The sequence below is a fragment of the Typha angustifolia genome, chromosome 7, assembly GCF_048772165.1.
Source record: "Typha angustifolia cultivar Huaian chromosome 7, ASM4877216v1, whole genome shotgun sequence".
Taxonomy (NCBI): Eukaryota; Viridiplantae; Streptophyta; class Magnoliopsida; order Poales; family Typhaceae; genus Typha; species Typha angustifolia.
The window spans coordinates 16,564,467-16,583,527 of record NC_133245.1 but is presented as its reverse complement, the minus strand read 5'-3'; the positions used below and the strand labels follow the sequence as shown (position 1 = coordinate 16,583,527).

At 39.3% G+C, this 19,061-nt stretch overlaps 3 protein-coding genes and 1 non-coding gene across 6 annotated transcripts; 2 read left to right on the top strand and 2 right to left on the bottom strand.

Annotated features, from left to right (window-relative positions):
- Positions 1-4,314: 4,314 nt before the first annotated feature.
- Positions 4,315-8,310, bottom strand: LOC140763173 (uncharacterized). 2 transcript variants are annotated; one of them, XM_073101251.1, is made up of 5 exons: positions 7,919-8,310; positions 7,627-7,760; positions 7,407-7,547; positions 6,859-7,315; positions 4,315-5,941 (listed from the first exon to the last, which is right to left on the bottom strand). In XM_073101251.1, exons 2-5 carry the CDS (start codon positions 7,756-7,758, stop codon positions 4,449-4,451), a joined length of 2,223 nt encoding a protein of 740 aa, XP_072957352.1. In that variant the 5' UTR covers positions 7,759-7,760; positions 7,919-8,310; the 3' UTR covers positions 4,315-4,448. The 2 variants fall into 2 exon arrangements, with proteins under 2 accessions (XP_072957352.1, XP_072957351.1); XM_073101250.1 differs by having other exon boundaries at positions 7,627-7,778; positions 7,919-8,309.
- A 2,097-nt stretch (positions 8,311-10,407) lies between these two features.
- On the bottom strand, positions 10,408-10,478 carry TRNAG-GCC (transfer RNA glycine (anticodon GCC)). The gene has a single exon. It is a non-coding gene; the product is annotated as a tRNA-Gly (tRNA).
- A 726-nt stretch (positions 10,479-11,204) lies between these two features.
- On the top strand, positions 11,205-12,426 carry LOC140763585 (protein RGF1 INDUCIBLE TRANSCRIPTION FACTOR 1-like). Of its 2 annotated transcripts, XM_073101843.1 has the most exons (5): positions 11,205-11,305; positions 11,396-11,575; positions 11,652-11,726; positions 11,864-12,004; positions 12,108-12,426. In XM_073101843.1, the coding sequence occupies exons 1-5, from the start codon at positions 11,303-11,305 to the stop codon at positions 12,384-12,386; spliced, it is 678 nt and encodes a 225-aa protein (XP_072957944.1). In that variant the 5' UTR covers positions 11,205-11,302; the 3' UTR covers positions 12,387-12,426. The 2 variants fall into 2 exon arrangements, with proteins under 2 accessions (XP_072957944.1, XP_072957943.1); XM_073101842.1 differs by having other exon boundaries at positions 11,229-11,575.
- Positions 12,427-14,506: 2,080 nt separating this feature from the next.
- Positions 14,507-18,842, top strand: LOC140762676 (probable trehalose-phosphate phosphatase 2). The gene is made up of 12 exons (XM_073100570.1): positions 14,507-14,692; positions 16,148-16,257; positions 16,333-16,792; positions 16,898-17,038; positions 17,160-17,231; positions 17,364-17,492; positions 17,623-17,679; positions 17,765-17,866; positions 17,973-18,050; positions 18,136-18,276; positions 18,385-18,477; positions 18,575-18,842. The coding sequence occupies exons 3-12, from the start codon at positions 16,517-16,519 to the stop codon at positions 18,626-18,628; spliced, it is 1,143 nt and encodes a 380-aa protein (XP_072956671.1). The 5' UTR covers positions 14,507-14,692; positions 16,148-16,257; positions 16,333-16,516; the 3' UTR covers positions 18,629-18,842.
- The last annotated feature ends 219 nt before the right edge of the window (positions 18,843-19,061 follow it).

Below are 19,061 nucleotides of genomic sequence, written 5' to 3'. Positions count from 1 at the left end.
AATGGCATTGACTGGATTTGGTGTTGGACCAGACCAAGATTGATCTCCTAAGATCGTATCATCTGAAACATATTTTAGGGCTGTGAGCCTCAAATTATATATATATATATAAAGTAAATGTTAGCGAGAAGAGTAGGTTTGGTTCTAGCCCAATAATAAATGCAATCTAGTTTATTTTCATTGTTCTTTTTCTTTTCTTTTAATTTTTGCTTCTTGGAACCAGACAACTAGGTATATTCTCGGTAACATAACAATCTTAATAAAGTATCCATCTGTATGAACGACAAGAATCGGATTTACTTCAAAAGAAGTAAAAGAGAACGGGATTTGCTCTCCCCCTTTAGCATGTAGAAGTGTGTGAAAGCTTCACCTTTCAGGGAAAAGGTCGATAACTATATTCTCCAAAACTTCTTAGGCTTAATTACAAAACTTTCACCTCAAGCCCCACTTCGCAAATAGTGATATCCCCAAGGGTGTTTCCTGAAAACTCTCCTCTCTCTCTCTCTCTCTCTCTCTCTCTCTCTTTTTTTTCCCTTTTTTTCCCCGTTTTCCAAATTTCAATTCGGGAATACGACCGGGTACAGCCCATAGATCCTGTGTGACGTCACAGTTGAGCCGGAACAGCACCAAATCCTCCAACAGGCCTGATCCGCTTATGACATCCCCCAACCACTACCCCCCACACCCGACTCCACCCACTTAGACACCCACGTTCTCCTGGGCCCACCATTTATTTAATTAAAGTTATTATTATATCAATACGTGGGCTCCCCTAAACTAAATATCTCTCAAACTCCTATTTTATTTCTAAATAATATTTTAATCTCAGAAGGAGAGCAGCTGTAATATTAGTATAAGCTATTGTGTGTTATCCAGTAATTTTTTGACATTTTAAGCCAAATTAGATATAATTTGTTTTTAATAGGCATTAATATTCGTGTCAACTAGTGACTAATTCATGCGCATAGATTTAATGCGATCGTGAGGAGAAGACTTTGGGATTAGTATGAACGAGTAAAGCAATAGCATCTATATATATATGTAGTCTTTTAGTTATATAAAAGCTTGTGCTCTAATCCCACCTGACAAATCCACAGTATTACGTCTAAAAAAATGTGATTAATTAGAAGAGAGAGAGAGAGAGAGAGAGAGAGAGAGAGAGAGATTTGACTTAGAATTTGTCTAAGAGCATGCTATTAATTAGACAAAATTAGGAGCACTGCTTAATCTAAATGATGTTATTTTTTTGCATGTGAATAGCTTGACTTAATTCTATTATTATTCTAAAGAATAGATTCAAAGGTGATTAGAATCTAACGAGTCATGATAATTAAGAAGCCACTAGCTTACAACTCAATAGCTTTTATGTGTAGAAATTTGACACACTATGATTCTCTGTCTTAAAAATAATTGAGCCTTCTTACATGTCTACTATCATATATGTGAACGAGGATGAAATATTCTTATACAAAACGTGCGACGTACATGATAAAGGAGGTAAAAGGAGAAAGCTACATCTAAGCATCCAAATAATTGTATGCCTATGCCTGACAGATAAATATTTCTAGATCTGAAGAGAGGTCAATATCAAAATATCAAGTCCAATAAGAGCACTCAAGATCGAACAAATCTAATCAAATCCACGTTAATGAGTGGATTGAAGATATTCTTATAGTTTGCAAGTATCTAGGATAGAAATCTTGAGATTAACTTGTGTGAGTTTTAATGAATTGAGCTAGCATTGAAGAGGTGGGAATTTATTTATTTTTGTTAACAACTTGTAGGTAAATAATTTATTAATTTTGATCGTGATTTATAAGCTTGATATACATAGAATATATAATTAGTGTTACAAAAAAAAAAAAAAACCAAGCATTGAGCGCTAAAGACATATAAGATTTGAATGAGAAACACTCAACACACTCGAACATAATAAGCTTGCTAATTTTACCTTACTCTTGATCTTAACTAGATCTTGATATTGTGTTGCTACAATATGAGAAACTAAGTGGCTCGGTTGCCACCAAAATTTCATGGCCATCGTTCTTGCTAGAGAAGAAGGAGAAAGACGAGCAAGGAGGGAGACGAGCTGAATGACAAGTGGCAACAACAAACAATGACAAACCGAGTGAGAGAGAGACAATATAGAAGGAGAAATAGATGGCAAATTCAAGAGTGAATAAAAGCATATAGTAGAGTTGGTCGGAGAGTGTAGGTGGTCCGTGAAGTAACGTCGGATGTGGGCAGTTGAGATGAGATAGAGGGCTAGCTACCATGAATCTTGTAAGAAAAAAAAGGAAAAGAGAAAAAAGAGAGGAGGTGGGGTCTATGGAGAGGAAACTTCGACGGCAATGAGTACAAAAGTGGAGAAAAAGAAAAGAGAGAGAAATTGAATAAGTGAGCGGCGGAGGAAGGAGATAGGACAATGAAAAAAAAAGAAAAAAAAGGAGAGAAAGGAACAGGAAAAGGACGAGGAAAGAAGAAAATTCTTCCATTACATCCGACCACTTAGCTAGGAGAGAAGAGATGAGAACGAATTAACTCAGGGGAAAAAACTCTTTCACGGAGGGAGAAAAGACAACAAACCCTAACATATGGCTCATAGGGATGGCAATATAAACGAGTTGGGATATCACCAACCCTATCTACAGGCTTATATTTTAAAAAATTTAAAAAAACACTAAAAATTAGAAGATCCTAAGTCAAATAAGAGTGAAGGAAGTAATGATTTATATTATCTTTGCGACATTCAAATCACAAGGCCACAACATCCCATCAAAACTTTTGGGTGATCAAAAAATCAAGATAGTATATTCAACTACTACTCATGTGCAGTGTTCTTGCTCTCTTCTTGGGTCCATTCGTTGAACGGATGTATGTTTGATCATTTAAAGGCAAAAGTAAAAACAAAGAGAGACAGGGAGAGAAGAGGATAAGAGCAACTAGGTTATGATTAGCTAAGGATCGGATTTTGGATCATTTATTAGCTCAATAATACGCAATCTTGACAAAAATTCAATCTGGCCCTAGATGCTTCTAGCTCAATTTAGACTCAGCTAGGTGCATATATAAGGACCCTTAAGCAGTTTAGGTTGGATTTAGTACCTCTACCGTATAGTGACTTTGAAGATGAGTTTAATGGTGTGGCAGTATTTAGCTTAGAAGTTTGATTTAGTTATCAGTGTGGCTCGCTTAGTAGATTAAATATATGGATCTTCTGTCGTGCTCGTTTTAATCTTATATAATTATATTTTAAAATAAAATTATAATTATCGAAAACACAAAAAATAATAAATTGATGGATATAAGTATAAGTATAACAAACCCGAGAACCTATAAGTTGGGCACTCTGATCTATTTGGTCTCTCTCGCAGCTAATATACTTAAAGAACAAAGACCCTTCTTCTTAGTCCACCCATTGAGCTGGCAAAAGGTATCTTAGTTTTAAGGAAATTATCTTTTTTAACAAAGAAAAAGGCAACAGTGGGCAGCTGTTATATGATTCTTTAATCGTGCGATTGGATAGTAATATCGTATTATATCCAACTTTAATCGACGTCGACTTGGAAGTTCGAGGGAGGGAAGTTGGTAAAAGACTAAAGAAGAGAGAAAAGGGTGTTGTTATGTACGTAGGCAGCTAGAACTACAATAGTTATAGTGTAGATTGGATTGGAGGTAGGTGTGCATTGGGATTGTGCTGGGAGAGTGGGCCTGACAGTGGTAGATTTGGGTCTTGGCTTGTCTCGTAGATCGATCTCATCTCAATATCTAATCCATAGTCCATAGTCCATAGTCCATAGTCCATAGACCATAGATGGATGGATTCAATGCCATTAAATTCCCTAACTAGCTTTATTCCCGAGGATGCTGAGATTTTTTTTGGTTTCTTCTTCCTACGAGAAGAAGATTATTTTTTTCCCTCTGCGACAGACACCGGATGTATCTTGAGGGGGGGGGGGGGGGGGGGGGGGGGGCCCAACTTTGTTTGTAGGGGATAAAGGGAGGGTTTTTGGGATAATTTAATCTTTTATCTCTAAAAGATGAGTGCTATAATTAAGGAGAACGTAGGTTTCTCTTCAACCATTTGAGCACTATTGTTAATCTATCCTATTGGCAAGTGGAAAAGGCCCATTATATGTAATGTTCAAATAGAGAAGTGAATTTGGGTAGAGAGTGTTCTGCTAATTGTCTGTGAGATTATGCATCACTGACTCGACTCTTTATCTTGGGCAGCATATGCATAAATAACCAACAATCTTAAAGAAACATGATTGCTAAAACATAAATGAAGAAAGCTTCTATAAAGAGCTAATGTGGCGGCAAGCTGTAACTGAGCTTACTACAAGTTATATTCACATAACTAGCCAGAATCAGATCCGACCACTTTCAGTCAAATACATTTCTGAATGCAAATTTCATGGGTTCAAGCACTGACATTGTTGGAAGCCTTAGCTCCTCCTGCCAGTGGAATAGAGACTAGATCGCCGGGTTCGAACAGGCGTAGTAGACGGATTCTCTCTGCAAGTCCTCCTAGGCCTGTTCTTCCTGAGCTCATACCCAATGGTGTGCAGGTCATCGCAAATTTCATGCCTTGCGAGCGAAACAAGACCTGGCAATATTTCCTTCTGAAAATCTCGTAGTCCCCGTCCTCTTCTTAGCTTAATCCCACATGTATCCTTTCTTGTCTCCTTCTCAGCTGGTGTTGCAGGAATCCATAGCCCATCATCTGTTGTCTCTTGTAGATTCAGTGTACCCCTCTCGAAAGAATCTGTAGAATACTCGGGCTGATCATTTCCACCCTCTCCGACTGTCTGTCTCTTTCTACCCAAGTTATCTGTAAAACATGTTGACTTCTCTGAAGAAATGCACAAAAGCGTCTCAGCTGCTCTAGCAATTATATGATCCATCTCGGCTCTCTGAGATTGCAGCTGCTCGATATCATCCATGTTGGATAGTTTAGAAGGTGTACCAACACGATCAGAAGCTTCAGGTATATCCACATCATGTAGCTGATTAAGTCCGGAATGCATAGAAATGGGTAGAAACACATCTTTCACTGAACTTGGGTCCAGTGAAGAAGTGCACTCAGTGCTTCCAGCCATCCGGTCAGGCTTACTTCCAACTGGATATTCTCCAGAAAATTCATCCTGTTGCCTCTCACCCTCAGCTATGGCATGGCTTGAGACAGTATCTTCTTCACTCCCACCATGATCTGCTTTCTTTTCGTCCAGAGCACTAACCACGGTTATTGGCAGGTTGGAGCTTCCGACTGACGCATGCTTATTGTGTTCTGCATTAATATTATCACTAGAAACTACACTCGAAGGTTGCATCTGGTTCTCACTAAGAATAGTGTAATGTAGTTCTCCTGGTAGTGAGCCTACATTCCCATGAACTGATTTGTGAAAGCCTGAAGATGAATGACCGCCTCCATTGGAGCCACTGGAAGATCCTTCAAGTGAATGTCTGTAGCATTCTTGTAGATGCTCAGGACCAGATCCATGGAACTTAGTATCCACCATGGGCTGATCCTGATTCCATACACTTTTTCTAGCCTGAGTGTTACTTGTAGAAGCCCGTGAACTAAAAAGGTGTGAATCTTCGTGGCCATGACACAGAACATCAGCAATCCTTACCTTCGAAATTCCTTGAGCAGACATTGCTTGACCTGCTAGATCCGTGACAGAAGAATCTTTAGAGCACCTATTCTTGGATTCATATTCTTTTGGATATATGATGCTGGAATCTCTCCAAAAGTTTCCATGATGAACAACTGATGAACTTGCAGATGGAGAATGGAACAATGCCACAGGATTAGGCAAAACCTGGATCGATTCATCATCTTGAGATATGTTGAGGTCAATCGGATACAGTTTGCATGGAGTAGTCTTTTGTTTCTGAGTATCTAGATTGGCCAGAGAACCACTACATTCATTTGATCCTGAAACAGAAGAAATCTATCATGTCTACCAAGGATATCCTTAGGTTCACTGAACTATATTGAACTGAAAGTATACTTACTGTATGTTGCTTAATAGTAATTCCCAAGGGCAACGAAACTCATGAATGTGTAAAGTTTTTATCAGCAATTTTCACCATTTACAAACATGGGAAGTGAAGGTTTTGAGACTTTGTTGAGTCAGATGAAATTTCATAGAGAACAGATCTAGTCAGAAAACTTCAAAGTTTTAAAAGAACAACAACGTCTAAATTCAACTCAGAACGGCACAAACTATTTTGAAGTGCTTCTCAACTCAGAATGGTGATACTCAAGACAGCCACCTCTTGAAATGCTAGATATATGTCTTTATGTAGTTATCCACACAAGGGCCAAGCACATCCACTGTGGTACACTGGATATGCTAGAGTGCTTCTCAATGCTTGAAAAAGAGACTAGTAATCTTCTCAATGTGATACACATATAGTGTCATCTAGGCACCATAAGGCATTCTCTGGAATCAAGAACATGATAGATATCTGGTGGATCCTATGACTACAATTACAAAAATGTGACTGGAAGTTGTATAATTGGAGAACCATAAGCAGTAGGAGCCAGGAATTGTATAAAGGGAACAATATGGTTTTGTAGTTTGAAAAGTTGACAACAAAAAAGAAAAGAAAAAAAAAGGAAAGCAATCAAATACTATATTCGAGAGCTAATTGACTGATTCATAATCCTACATCGATGAGTGAAATAATAAAGGGTAGGGATATCTTAATTGTTGTCCTACGCTATGGAAAATACTATGCAAAAACAAGTTACCGATTCTGGGCAAATGGTGATGCAAATGAACATATTCTGTCTATGCATGCAAATACCTATTTGCAAATCACTTTCAAAGCAATGAATTAACTTACCGACACTAAAGTGTTGCCATTTCTTCTCTCTCTGTGGCTCGCTGGCATCCGCATTCGAGTGATCCTCCAAAGAAATGACCAGTGAGTTCTTTCCAGATCTATTAATTGAATCAATGTTAGATGTAACAGCCAATCGCGAACCACTTGTTTCTCCATCGGCAGAGCATGTACGCATCACTGGCTTTTCCAAATCAATCACACTGCGATCACTCAAACTAAAACCAACATGTTGACCGTTGCCTTGTTTTGTATAAGATCCACTCCTCACTAAGCCAACATTACTATCATCGCAAAGATAAGGCTTTACTTCCAATACTTCATCATCCCCCGAGTCTGTAATAAAATCATCTGCAGGTATCGAAAGGTCGAAACCCCTCTTTGTCTGCCTTCCTACCTCAGAAGAATCGCTTAATAGCTCTCGAGACACACCATTCTTCTTCGCCTCTGTCGAATTAACCTGCACATAAATCCTTGTTATCCACAACACCCGACAGTAAGTAATTAAAGTGGGTCTTCGTTTTTCTTTTATTGTTTTTTTTTTTTTTTACCATCAACGAATTGGATTCTATGTCGAATTCATCAGCCGCCGTCTTCCGAGACGAAATCCCAGTATACACATCAGAACCTTTCCAGCAAATCTCGTGCATCAAATTCTTCTGAGTCCAGTACAATCGATGGAGCTCCCTTACCTAAAATTCAAAACGAAACGAAACTCCGATGCTCACACGATCAAATCAAAGCATCCGAGGAGAACAAAACCACTCTTACCTGGCTCCTAAACACGGCATCATGCCGAAGCATTGCCTGCCTCACCCCCTCCTTGATCGAATCCTCATACGCTTGCGCCGAGCAGTTCAGATTCAAATCTCCCCTCCTCAGCAACATCATCATCGTCCCCATTCCTACGACCAGCGAAAAATCTGGTAAAAAGGAAAAACGAAAAAAACAACAAGAAGAACCCAAAACGTTAGGGGTCGAGGATGAGCACCAAAACACTCGAATGGTAAAATATCAACGTGGGAGAAAAAAAGAAACAAAACAAAAAAGAAGACATCCGCACCTGGAAAGGACGAATTGGGGAGGGGAAAAAGAGACGCATCTGATCGAAATAATTGGGTCTCGATAGGAGCAGCAGCAGCTTTGCGCTTCCTTTTCCTTTTTCTTCTCTCAATCTGCCGCTGCTACTCCTGCAACTCTCACTGCACACACATAGGAAAGAAAGAAAGATAGATAGATAGAAGAGAGAGATGGGGTAGTGGGGCGACAGGAGATTAAAAAAAAAAGAGATTAGAGAGATGATGGAATGGGATTGGAATTGGGATCGATTCCTTTCGCTGCTTCCTTTATTCTATAATAAGCGCAGAGGAAACCCGAGGAGAGAGAGAGAGAGAGAGAGAGAGAGAGAGAGAGAGAGAGAGATGGAAGAGAAAGAAGGATCCCACCACGGGGCAGGGAGTTGAGCTGGAGTTGTGGCGTCCGTTTACTAGTGCAGTACTACTACTGGGGGAAAAGGCTTCATGGGAGTAGAATGACATATCACGGTTTGAGTTTCCGAAACTGCCCCTGGCGTTGGATGGTATTGGGATTTTTGTCTTTAATGCTTCTTGTCCTCGTAAGTATGACTTGGAAAATTTTTAGTCAATCTTATACATTCATTATTTACAACATCTTTACTAATCCATCGTATTTATAAAATATTTTCCCTTTTGATTTTTCTTTTTAAAAAATAATTCTTCAGTGCGTTACGGTGTTCAGCTTTTTATCTTAACGCAAAACGGTTACATCTTTAATAGTATAAAAGACACGAAGAGTCGAGATAAAATTTTACCAGTAAACCATAGAACTCGGCATATGATGTAGCCAATTACCTAACTCGAGAAGACAAAAAGATTATTAAGCGATATGTGCTTCTTTCCTTTCAGATGTTTCACAATGAAGTAAGGTATCAAAAATGTTGGCATTACTTATCTCGTGTAATTAAGGGGATACACGTCACTCTGGAAGACGGGCATCAAAAAGATTGGTGAGATGCGATTAGCGAAACAGCGACATTTCCCAAATCTGCGCATCGGAACACACACGCGTCACGACGACCCGACCGCCGAGAGGGGCAGAGTGGGAATTAAGGATGGTCGGGAGTGTGGGGTCCCACGTGCAGGACCACACCTCCTCCTGCTCCGATCTCAAAGCAAACGAATGGATCGAATCTCCCCAGCGTTTTTTAAATGGGGTCAGCTCTAAAATAGGAACAAACGAACTTTGTAGTGTTATGGAGACCGGGAACTATCTTGGCCCACTCCTTCCGCTGGGTCCCCATAAACCGGAAGTTTTGGGTTGGTCTCGAAACTAGTTCTTTTTCACGGTGTAATCGGGGAATCCAAGATAGGAGATGGAGACGCGAAGTTGACTGTAATATTGGGGAGTGGAGGAATAAAAGAACGGGGGGAGTGAGTGCTTGTCGGAATCTAATGGCAGTCCTAAGCCTAAGCTATCGTTATCCTATTACTTAATTAATAGATAAATTATATTTAGACTTTACAAATTATTATTAATTTTTTATATATCTCCCATCAATTATTAAACATGTTTTACTCCTCCTTAAAATTTTGAGAAGATCAAAATACTGAAGAGGGAAGAATATATTTGTTCTCTCTATTGAAAACCGAGTAATATGCCTTCCGGATTTATGTAAGAGGAGTATTAATTCTCTAACCTCTAAATCTCTAATATTCATAAATAAAAGTCTACTAGAATTTTATTACTTTATTTGCTATAAGAATATATGCGATCATCCTAGCAGACCATAAAGGGGCCAGGATCCTCTATATTTAGAAATTCCATTTGTTACTATAAAAAGGTAAGTGAAATTTAATAAATAGCAGTAATTTCCCTCTCAGCTTTAAATCTAAAATATTCCTTCATATACTCTTTTTGTTTTTTTTATTAAATATATTTTTAATATTAGATTAATTAAAAGGTAACATCTTAAATTCTATTAGCAACTGAGTGAAGGGTGATCATACACTCAAATAGGAAGGTACTTATTATCTTACAACATAATAAGTCACATAATGTACTCCAAGTGAATACTACGATAATGGTTAAAACATATTATATGTTATCTATTTTATGATTAATATTCTGTCTATATAAGTTTGTAATTTGATCCCTTAATTTTTTTAATATTTTTTATTTAACATCTTAATATTAATTTAATTAATTGATATTAACAAAATTACTAAAATATTCCGACATCTTTATTCGTCTTGTCATCTTCTTCCAACTACATATTCGTCGCTACCCATTCCCTTGTCTTTCTCTTCTTCTTTTTCTTCTTTCCTTTTATTAATCATAAAAAATATAAGAAAATTAAATAGACCAATGATATATAGATAATTTAAATATTTTATAAAATATTTAGTTTTGTTTATATTAAATTAGAGTGTTAAATAAAAATTATAAAAGAAAAAATAGATCTGAGTTATAAAATTTTAAAGATTGTGAATAACAAGGTGTTATTTATAAAATTTCCCAAAATAAAACTTATAATGCACTAGCCGGGAATCGAACCCGGGTCTGTACCGTGGCAGGGTACTATTCTACCACTAGACCACTGGTGCAGTTGATGTCATCGTGGCGAGCAATAATTATTTTTATTCTCAAATGACGAACTGTCTTTCATAACTATTGCAATAAAGCCTCCCGAGTCCCGCCCCCCTGAACCGATGACATCACCTGAAGCAGACATCTGCGTGAAGACGCTACGGACGGCTGTGATCGCATCAGACAGAGCACGCCGACGGCTGTAGGACCACGTACAGGAAAAATCTTACAAGTCTTTTGTGGTGACTGGAAACGGTTCTCCATGGAAGGTCCAGTTCACGAGGGAGAGGGTTTAATGGCGCTTTTACCCCCAGCTGACCCTATCCCGCCACCCTATTGCCCTATTCCTTGATTCACTCTCTATCTACCCTCCCCCCAAGCTGTCTCCTTCCACTTTTAAGAACTTAGGATTTATTTTAATTCTAAATTAAATCGCATCTCTTTCATCCTTAATGTTTGATGAAATATCACATTACTTCCCAGAAAGCTTTAATAACGTTATTAATAGGGAGGCTAAAAGCAACTGGTGCACATTATTCACAGTGGTGTCGTCGATCGATGTGGAGAAGTGGGAGCACAGTACCCGAACCAGCCGATTGGTCTAAATCCCAGCTCTGAACAGTTTTCTCTTTCCTTGTGATAATTTCATAAAAAAAGAGTCCAAATGTACTAATATTAGTAAAGGAAAAAAGTCATAATATTAGTAGTTTTATCGCTCTCTCACTGTCGCACTCCTTAAATGCAGGCTTTCCCCGTCTCTGCTTGCTTCTTTTTACGTACCTCTTCTACTCCCTTTCTTGTTCTCTCCTCTTCTGCTGTCGAGTAGAAGAAGAAAGCGACAATGGTGGGCTGCCTTCTTCTTCCTCATTGGGTTTTTGACTCTGTTTTGATATCTTCCGCTGACGAATTTGAACAAAATTGGAGTTTTGGGCAGGTGGGCTATTCGAGCGGGATGCCAAACTGGCTCGAAGCCATGCTAAGTGAGAAGTTCTTCAACCCGTGCATGATCCATGAAGCAAACAAGAAGAACGAGAAGAACATCTTTTGCCTCGACTGCTGCTCGAGTTTTTGCCCTCAGTGCCTCCCTCCTCACCGTCCTCATCGCTTGTTCCAAGTACTCATCATCCTCCGTTCTTATCCTCTTCTCTCTGGTATATCCGCGAACTAATTCCTCTTCTCCTGTTGTAAAGATTCGGAGGTATGTCTACCATGATGTTGTTCGAGTGGAAGACTTGGAGAAGTTGATCGATTGCTCTTCCGTCCAGGTAAACAAAGCAAAGGTTTCATCTTCTCTCTCAAAGAGAAGTAAGGATCAAATTTTGATGAGAACCCAAGTGTTGGATTCGATCATACTGTTTGATTAACATGGATTTGCCTCAAATTCCTTTGTGGGTACTCCCAGTCGTACACGACGAACAGCGCCAAGGTGGTGTTTTTAAATGAACGCTCACAGAGCAGACCTTTTCGTTGCTCCGGAAATGCTTGCCGCTCTTGTGATCGCCCACTCCAAGACCAGTACCTCTTTTGCTCTCTCTCTTGCAAGGTATTCTTTGAATTCTTCTTTTCAGCAAATGCATCCCCGCATTTTAACAATTTTGCTATTCGAATCGCAAAAATGGTAAATTGTAAGATATTTGGGTGCGCAGGTGAAGGAAGTCTTGGTTAGCGAAGGGGGCTTGGAGAAAGAGCTGAGAGAATGCGAGTCCCTGCCGCTGCCGAGTACGTGCGAGCTCGACGACGGACAGCTCATGCCGGAGTCCATCCTCGAATCACCGTCCGCCACGTCAAGCTACGGCTGTGGCGGCGGCACTACGCGGAGCACGGATGGGAGCTCGGCTCTGGACCAGAAGAAGAGGGGCGTGACCGGTTTTGAGGTGTTGAACCGGAGGAAGAAAGGGGTGCCGATTCGAGCGCCGTTATTTTGAACCGGAGTTGGACCGGCAACTAATTGTGGTTATTATGAGATTTTTGAAGGGGGGGGGGGGGGGGGGGGGGAGGGGCAAAAGAGCCCAATTTTGTATGGTTGATTTGATGGGGGAAAGATGTTGTCACTGTTTCTTTCCTCTCTGCATTGATTGAAGAAAAAGTTAATTGGAAACTTTTCGAGTAGGCCTCCATCCCTCTTTCTCTGTATAAAACTATATAAATAGTTATTAGGGTATATTATATTTTACCAAGGTGTGTTTATAGGCCTTAAATTCACTTTATACTCTTTAATTCTATCTAAATATCTAAATTAAAGGAAAGCTGCTTTTCTGCGCCGGGTAGTAGTATATATTTAATAAAATAAAAGAAAGAGATAAAATAAACCCATTTTGAGGAGTCTCTTTACTCTATAGTCAAGTAAAAGGATTATTGGCATGATAAGAGAGGCATTATGTTAGAGATCCCTATAATATTCACCACCTATACAGCCCAAAGAGAGTCTCTAATCAATCTCCCACTAGCTCAACAAAATGGGCCTTCTAAATTGGGCCTTCCAGATAGCTTCTCATATAGGCTGGTTGCATTCATTCAAATGCCATGACTTCGAATCCTACGTTCGAGTCTTTCTAATTAAAGAGCTCATAGCTGGGTGGGCTTCGTCACTGCCACGTCTGAATGACACGTAAGTGACAGGTGAAGCTGTCCCCATGGCCCCCACCCCCGGGTCCTGCGGCTTGTTCTTTGACCAGACTCGTTCTACGACAAGTTGACCACGCAGATCCGAGTCACTGCACTGCCTTCCTCACTTCCTCACACCTCACCATTGCTGACGTAACGTTAGATATACCAACCGCGTTATTCAGCTACTGAATATATTGTTGACACTTTCCACGTAATTCCTCTTAGTATTCAAAACTAATTTTGTATAGAAACATTTGATTAGACTTGCTCATTCAAAGTCTTTTTAAATCGAAATTCAAACAAATTATAGCTTCGCTGTAGACTTTATAACCAGGCCCACCAAGACTAACAAACGGCGAATGTGCCTGTTCTGTTCTGTTATCCTACTCTCTGCTACTGTGTAATGTGTATAGAAAAAGAGAGAAGAATCCAAAGCGGTGGCGGGAGACCCAGAGGAAGACTTGGTTGTTGGTAGTTTAATGTCACTTTACGTGTGCTATTTCTTTCTCTCTCTCTCCCTCTCTCTCCAACTCTTTCTATGGCACAAGGTATCAAACTAAGGAAGCTGACAGTCGGATTCTCTCCAGCCATAGGGTAGAAAGTAGAAACTGCGGCCACCTGACAAATTGACAAGTCCTAAATCCTGGTACATATAAAATTCACCACACGACAAAGGTTGTGGTTGAAATTTCTACTCACCGCCTCACGATAATGTAATAAATATATCTGCGGGTATTTAGAAAGTTCCTCACACGAGATTATTAGTTGGAGTAAGTATATATATATATATATATATATATTTGTATATTTCCACGTAGGATTGACAGCAGAGATTAAGGTGTGTAAAATAATTGTCGTTCTTCCGCAGAGGAGATCCGAGTCATTGGTGCTTTTTGCCGGTCATCGGGTAAAGGATAAAACGACACGGTCCTGGCAATCGTTTACCTTACGTGGCGGGACCCGTCTCCAGCACACGGCCACGTGGTCCACGTTGAGGCTGAGACAGCAACAGGTGTTGCTACGCTTGCAGGTTCACCGATTGCGACCGCCAATTACCAGTCAAGTGGATGCGTCTCTTTCCCGGTTTCCCCGTGGCCTCACGGCAATCACGTCAAACTAACTAATATAACGCTTTTTCTATGTCCACTTTATTCCTGACCCTTATTATAACCCTCATCCTTCCCTCTACGACGTGGCAAAACCTAGAATATTAGTCATTCTATTGGGTCGTATTAGTTTAGGATAGGAGATGGGACCCAAATCATAGGGAGTCAGTTATTTTTTTTCCCTAAAGATTCCTCCGTTACATTTAACGGATGTTTCTTGCCATTCGTGTTTCTCGGTTATTGACGACCGGTTGCTTCAGGGTTAATTAAGCGTCCTCCGTCCACGAGAAAGCTCTATAAATACGCGGCCTCTTGCACCTTTTTTCTCTTCTTCTTTTCTCTCCTCTCCTCTCTTGCGAGCGATTTCCAGGGAACTTGTGGATCGTCTCCCATCGTTTACTTCCTCTTTCTTCTAGGATTCCTATTCCTCCGAGTTCTCTCCTGTCTCTTCTGGTAATCTTCATCTCGGCATCAGAGACTCGATTCGTTGGAACGAAGGGCTTGAGGTTTTCGATCAGGTGCGGTTCGATCTACTTTTTTTTTTTTTTTTTTTCTTTCTTAGATCCAATTTGGCGTTTCCTTTGAATCATTCGTAAGATCATCTCGTGGCTTGATGGAAGCTTTGATTTAGTCGTCTTTCGCCGTTCGTTGATTTCTTCTCGTTGGACGATGAGTGTTTGGCGATTATTATTATTTTTTCTTTTGTTTATTTGATTGGTAAGTCTTGTCTTGGATTCTCGAGATCTCTTTAGGCTGTTATATTTACTCGTGTTTGTGGTTATTTATCGAGCTATTTCGTCGCGAAGCTTTGTTGTCGTCTTGTCCTTTTTTAAACCGATCCCAAGTTCGGTCCCATTCCGCGTTAAATGCCACCAATAAATGCTTCTTTTTGGTGGAGCTTTCACCGTTACTTACCATTGCTCTCTGTGAGTGGCCCTCTGTGAATTTGGTTGATCTTCTGATGCATGTCCTACCGTCCTTTTATAATAGAAAAAAAAGAGTTCCTTTGATTGTCCTGTGTAATCTTTAAATTATTCTCTTGTGTTAGTTTTTATCTAGATAATGTTTATACTAAAAATCCAAGAGGTCGTTTGGTTTTGTGCCTTTCAAAATGCAGTATTCGTATGTGTAGTGTTAAATGAGAAACTAATATAAACAAAGTTTGATATCTTTTCTTCCTTCTTTCTATTAAAAGTTGAGAAAGGGAGTTTTGACGATCACATAATTGAACCATATGAGCCCTCAGCCTTTGGACAGATTCCATGACTAAAAACTAATTCCTTATATTACACTTTATATGCGTAGATGTAGTTTTTTTTTCTCTAAATACTTAGAAGCCAAAGGGCCCCTAAGGCGTCCTCCGTATCCTTTTATGTAAAAATCTTATTATTGTTCAATGGAAATAAAAGCGGTAGCTGGCATGCTCTCCAAAGTTGAGCTGTCTTTTGATTTTTTTTTTATTCTATTGAATACATTTACTAAAATATACAATTCAATTATCCTATAGACGTGGGATATTTACTAGTTGTTGAACATTGGAAGTTTATCGACATTTCACGTGTCTGGCCCCGCAGTAGAGATCTATGTTTGTTAAATGTCTCATTTTAATGCCTACTGAAAACCATTGTCAGATTAGTAAATAAGGTATTGCTGGAGATTTATACAACAAATAACCGTGGCGATTTCTTTTTTTCCCCTTTTGCGTAACACATGTATAACAGGTTTGTAGCATATGATTGATGTTTACCTTCTGCAGTTTATGGCCCATGTGATGTGTTTAATCTTTGATTTCTCTTCTAAATCGAAGAATTTTGGATATGCCCTTTTTTTGGTTCTCTCTCTCTCTCTCTCTCTCTCTGGAATTGCAGAACTGGCCAATATATAAATGATTAGTTGGTTTGAAATATCTTAGGTCACGCATTGTTGATTTTATTCAATTGAAGGATGTTTTTGTACTTTGGTGCTTCATGCAGGGAGCAAGTTCATCTGATCAAAGTGAGAGCCATTTGAACTTCTCATGCTCCTTCATCTATGGAAGTTATGATTGCCTGAATAAATGCTTTGCTGTGCTGGCAATGAGAAGGTATACATTTTTCTCATTCTGAAAAATTTCTTAGTCTGTAGTGTGTTTCTTATGTGACATTATTTTGCAATTCAGTTTTCAGGAGGTGATCTTTTGATGGACTGCATGCACATCTGCAGTGACAAGAACACATTGAAGAAGTGGTTTTTTATCGATAAGAGGGTTGGGTAGATATTACAGTGAGAACTTAATATTTGACGAGTTGGAATTGTCCCTAAAACGTCATACTGTAAAGATCTGCTGTGCTTATTTGGATCTTATGGATTTGAAGAACAATCATAGTTCCCCTGTTATTGCTGAGCCTCTGTCCATAAGCAAATTGGGGTTACCTTCAAATCTGATGGCAGCAACTGCTGGTTTTACTTCTTCTGGTCTCTATATGAATATTCCTAAAAGAAAACTTATTTCTGGTAAGCTCGATGAAGTCCATATTAGTGGTTGGCTTGATGCTATGAGATCCTCTTCACCTCCTCGCAAGAAGCCAAGCAAGGATTTAGGCCTTGATGAAATGGATCAAGCTTATTATAATTGGCTGGTAAAATTTAAACTTTCCTTCTTTTTTTTCATGATAGGAAATAGTTATCAGTAATACGGCAAGAGATGCTCATGGTATATGGGTGTGCTCCCCTTTTTTTTGCAGACGAAGTATCCATCAGCTTTAACTTGGTTTGAACAGATCATTGTCCGTGCTAAAGGCAAGAAGATAGCGCTGTTTTTGGATTATGACGGAACTCTTTCACCTATAGTGGACAACCCTGACAATGCTATCATGTCCGATGCAGTGAGTGAATTCACTTGTGCTGTAGTATTTTTAGTTGCAGACTTGCATATATTTGGTACAATTTGCGTGCGATACACTTAAATATTGCTGGAATTATATCTAACAAACCTTTGTCTCTCAGATGCGTGCAACCGTTAAAGGAGTTGCAAAGTATTTTCCTACTGCAATTATCAGTGGAAGGTCTCGTGATAAGGTATCCTATTAAGCATCCTCCAAGGACTATTTATTTTGTAATCTTGTTACCGTGCTATTGCTGATGTGCTTTTTTCCGTTCCGGAAATTCCTTGTTTTCTGACCAGTATTGTTTCTTTCTCACTCCTGACAGGTTTTTGAGTTTGTAAAACTTCCAGAACTTCATTATGCTGGTAGTCATGGAATGGACATAATGGGCCCAGTTAGAAAAGCTGAGTCCATTGTTGACCATCCGAACTGCGTTAGGTCGACCAACAAGCAGGTGAAGAAGCCTTTGTTGCATTATTTTCTTTGTATCTTGAGGACAAATATCTATTTTGTTACATTTTTCTCATCTATTACTGTGTTCATGTTATTTAACTTCTCCCCTTATTTAATTATTCTGTTTGCAGGGTAAGGAGGTGAATCTCTTCCAGCCTGCAAGTGAATTCCTACCTATGATCGACGAGGTATCTTTGCCTGATTGACACTTGCAGCTAAGAATTGGACCCTCCTGTAGTAAGGACCATGAATTGATTGTGTTCTATCTTACAGGTTTTTAGTTCCCTCGTTGAGAGTACCAAAGGAATTCCCGGTGCCAAAGTTGAGAACAATAGGTTTTGCGTCTCTGTACATTACCGTAATGTAGATAAGAAGGTAAGATCTAAGTCCAGAAGTTTCATTGCATGGTTGTTTTCATTTTTAGGGCCAAGAATTGTGGGCTAACCTATGGTCCCTTTTCCTTCTGACTATTCTCTTCCAGCGTTGGAATCTGGTTGCACAAAGTGTGAATCATATCCTGAAGTCTTATCCTCGTCTACGATTAACTCATGGACGGAAGGTAGAACAAGAAATCTAATCGTGATGCTATGCATAATTCCCCCTCCTAAAATTGGCATCTTACGAGCTTTATCATTGTTGTATAGGTTTTAGAAGTTCGTCCAGTGATTGATTGGGACAAGGGGAAAGCTGTTGAATTTTTGCTCGAATCACTTGGATTTAGTGATTGTGATGATGTGCTCCCTATTTATGTTGGAGATGACCGCACAGACGAAGATGCATTTAAGGTATTTTAGTGCATTAATTGTATCTCTTACGGTAGTGTTGATGGGGGGATATGCTTGAAGTTGTTTTACCTTTTGGATTCATACGTTTTTCTTCTTGGCTCATGTTAGGTTCTGAGAAAAGGAAACCGTGGCTATGGAATTTTAGTATCTCCTGTGCCCAAAGAAACTGATGCCTTCTATTCTCTGAGAGACCCATCTGAGGCAAGTGAATCTTTCTTCTGCTGGTCATATCATGTCAAGCATGCGATTATTTTCTTTCAATTGTTGACAAAAGTTGCCCTTCATTTTCTATCCGCAGGTAATGGAGTTTCTCAAGTTGCTGGTCAAATGGAAGAAGGATACATCATCATAAACTATGCACTATGTTCTGTCCTTCTGTGTCTATAATCTTATACATAAGACTAATGATGGGCTTCTGGACAATAATAAATGTTCTAAAGGAAGAACACTGAGCATATTTGGCATGTAACTGGTCTTATTTTAGAAGGCCAGTCGTTGTGTTTGCCTTTCGTAAGCTTCTTACTTGTTCCCCAGTTAAACAAACTCTTTTCTTCTTCTTTTAGACATGTGGGATCCTTCCCTTGTTCTTCAATTCATTGCTACATTTCATTGAGCTATCGATTTCTTCTCAGTAAAGTTATATCTACGGTTAGCTCGAATACTCTCGGCCAATGTTCTCGGGCCTGGCAGGCCTTGGTTTAAAGGCAGAGTTTGCCCAATCTGAAACATATCATATTGCCTTAAGATAATCCGTATTATTTATCCTGTCAAATCCAAGTTAATTG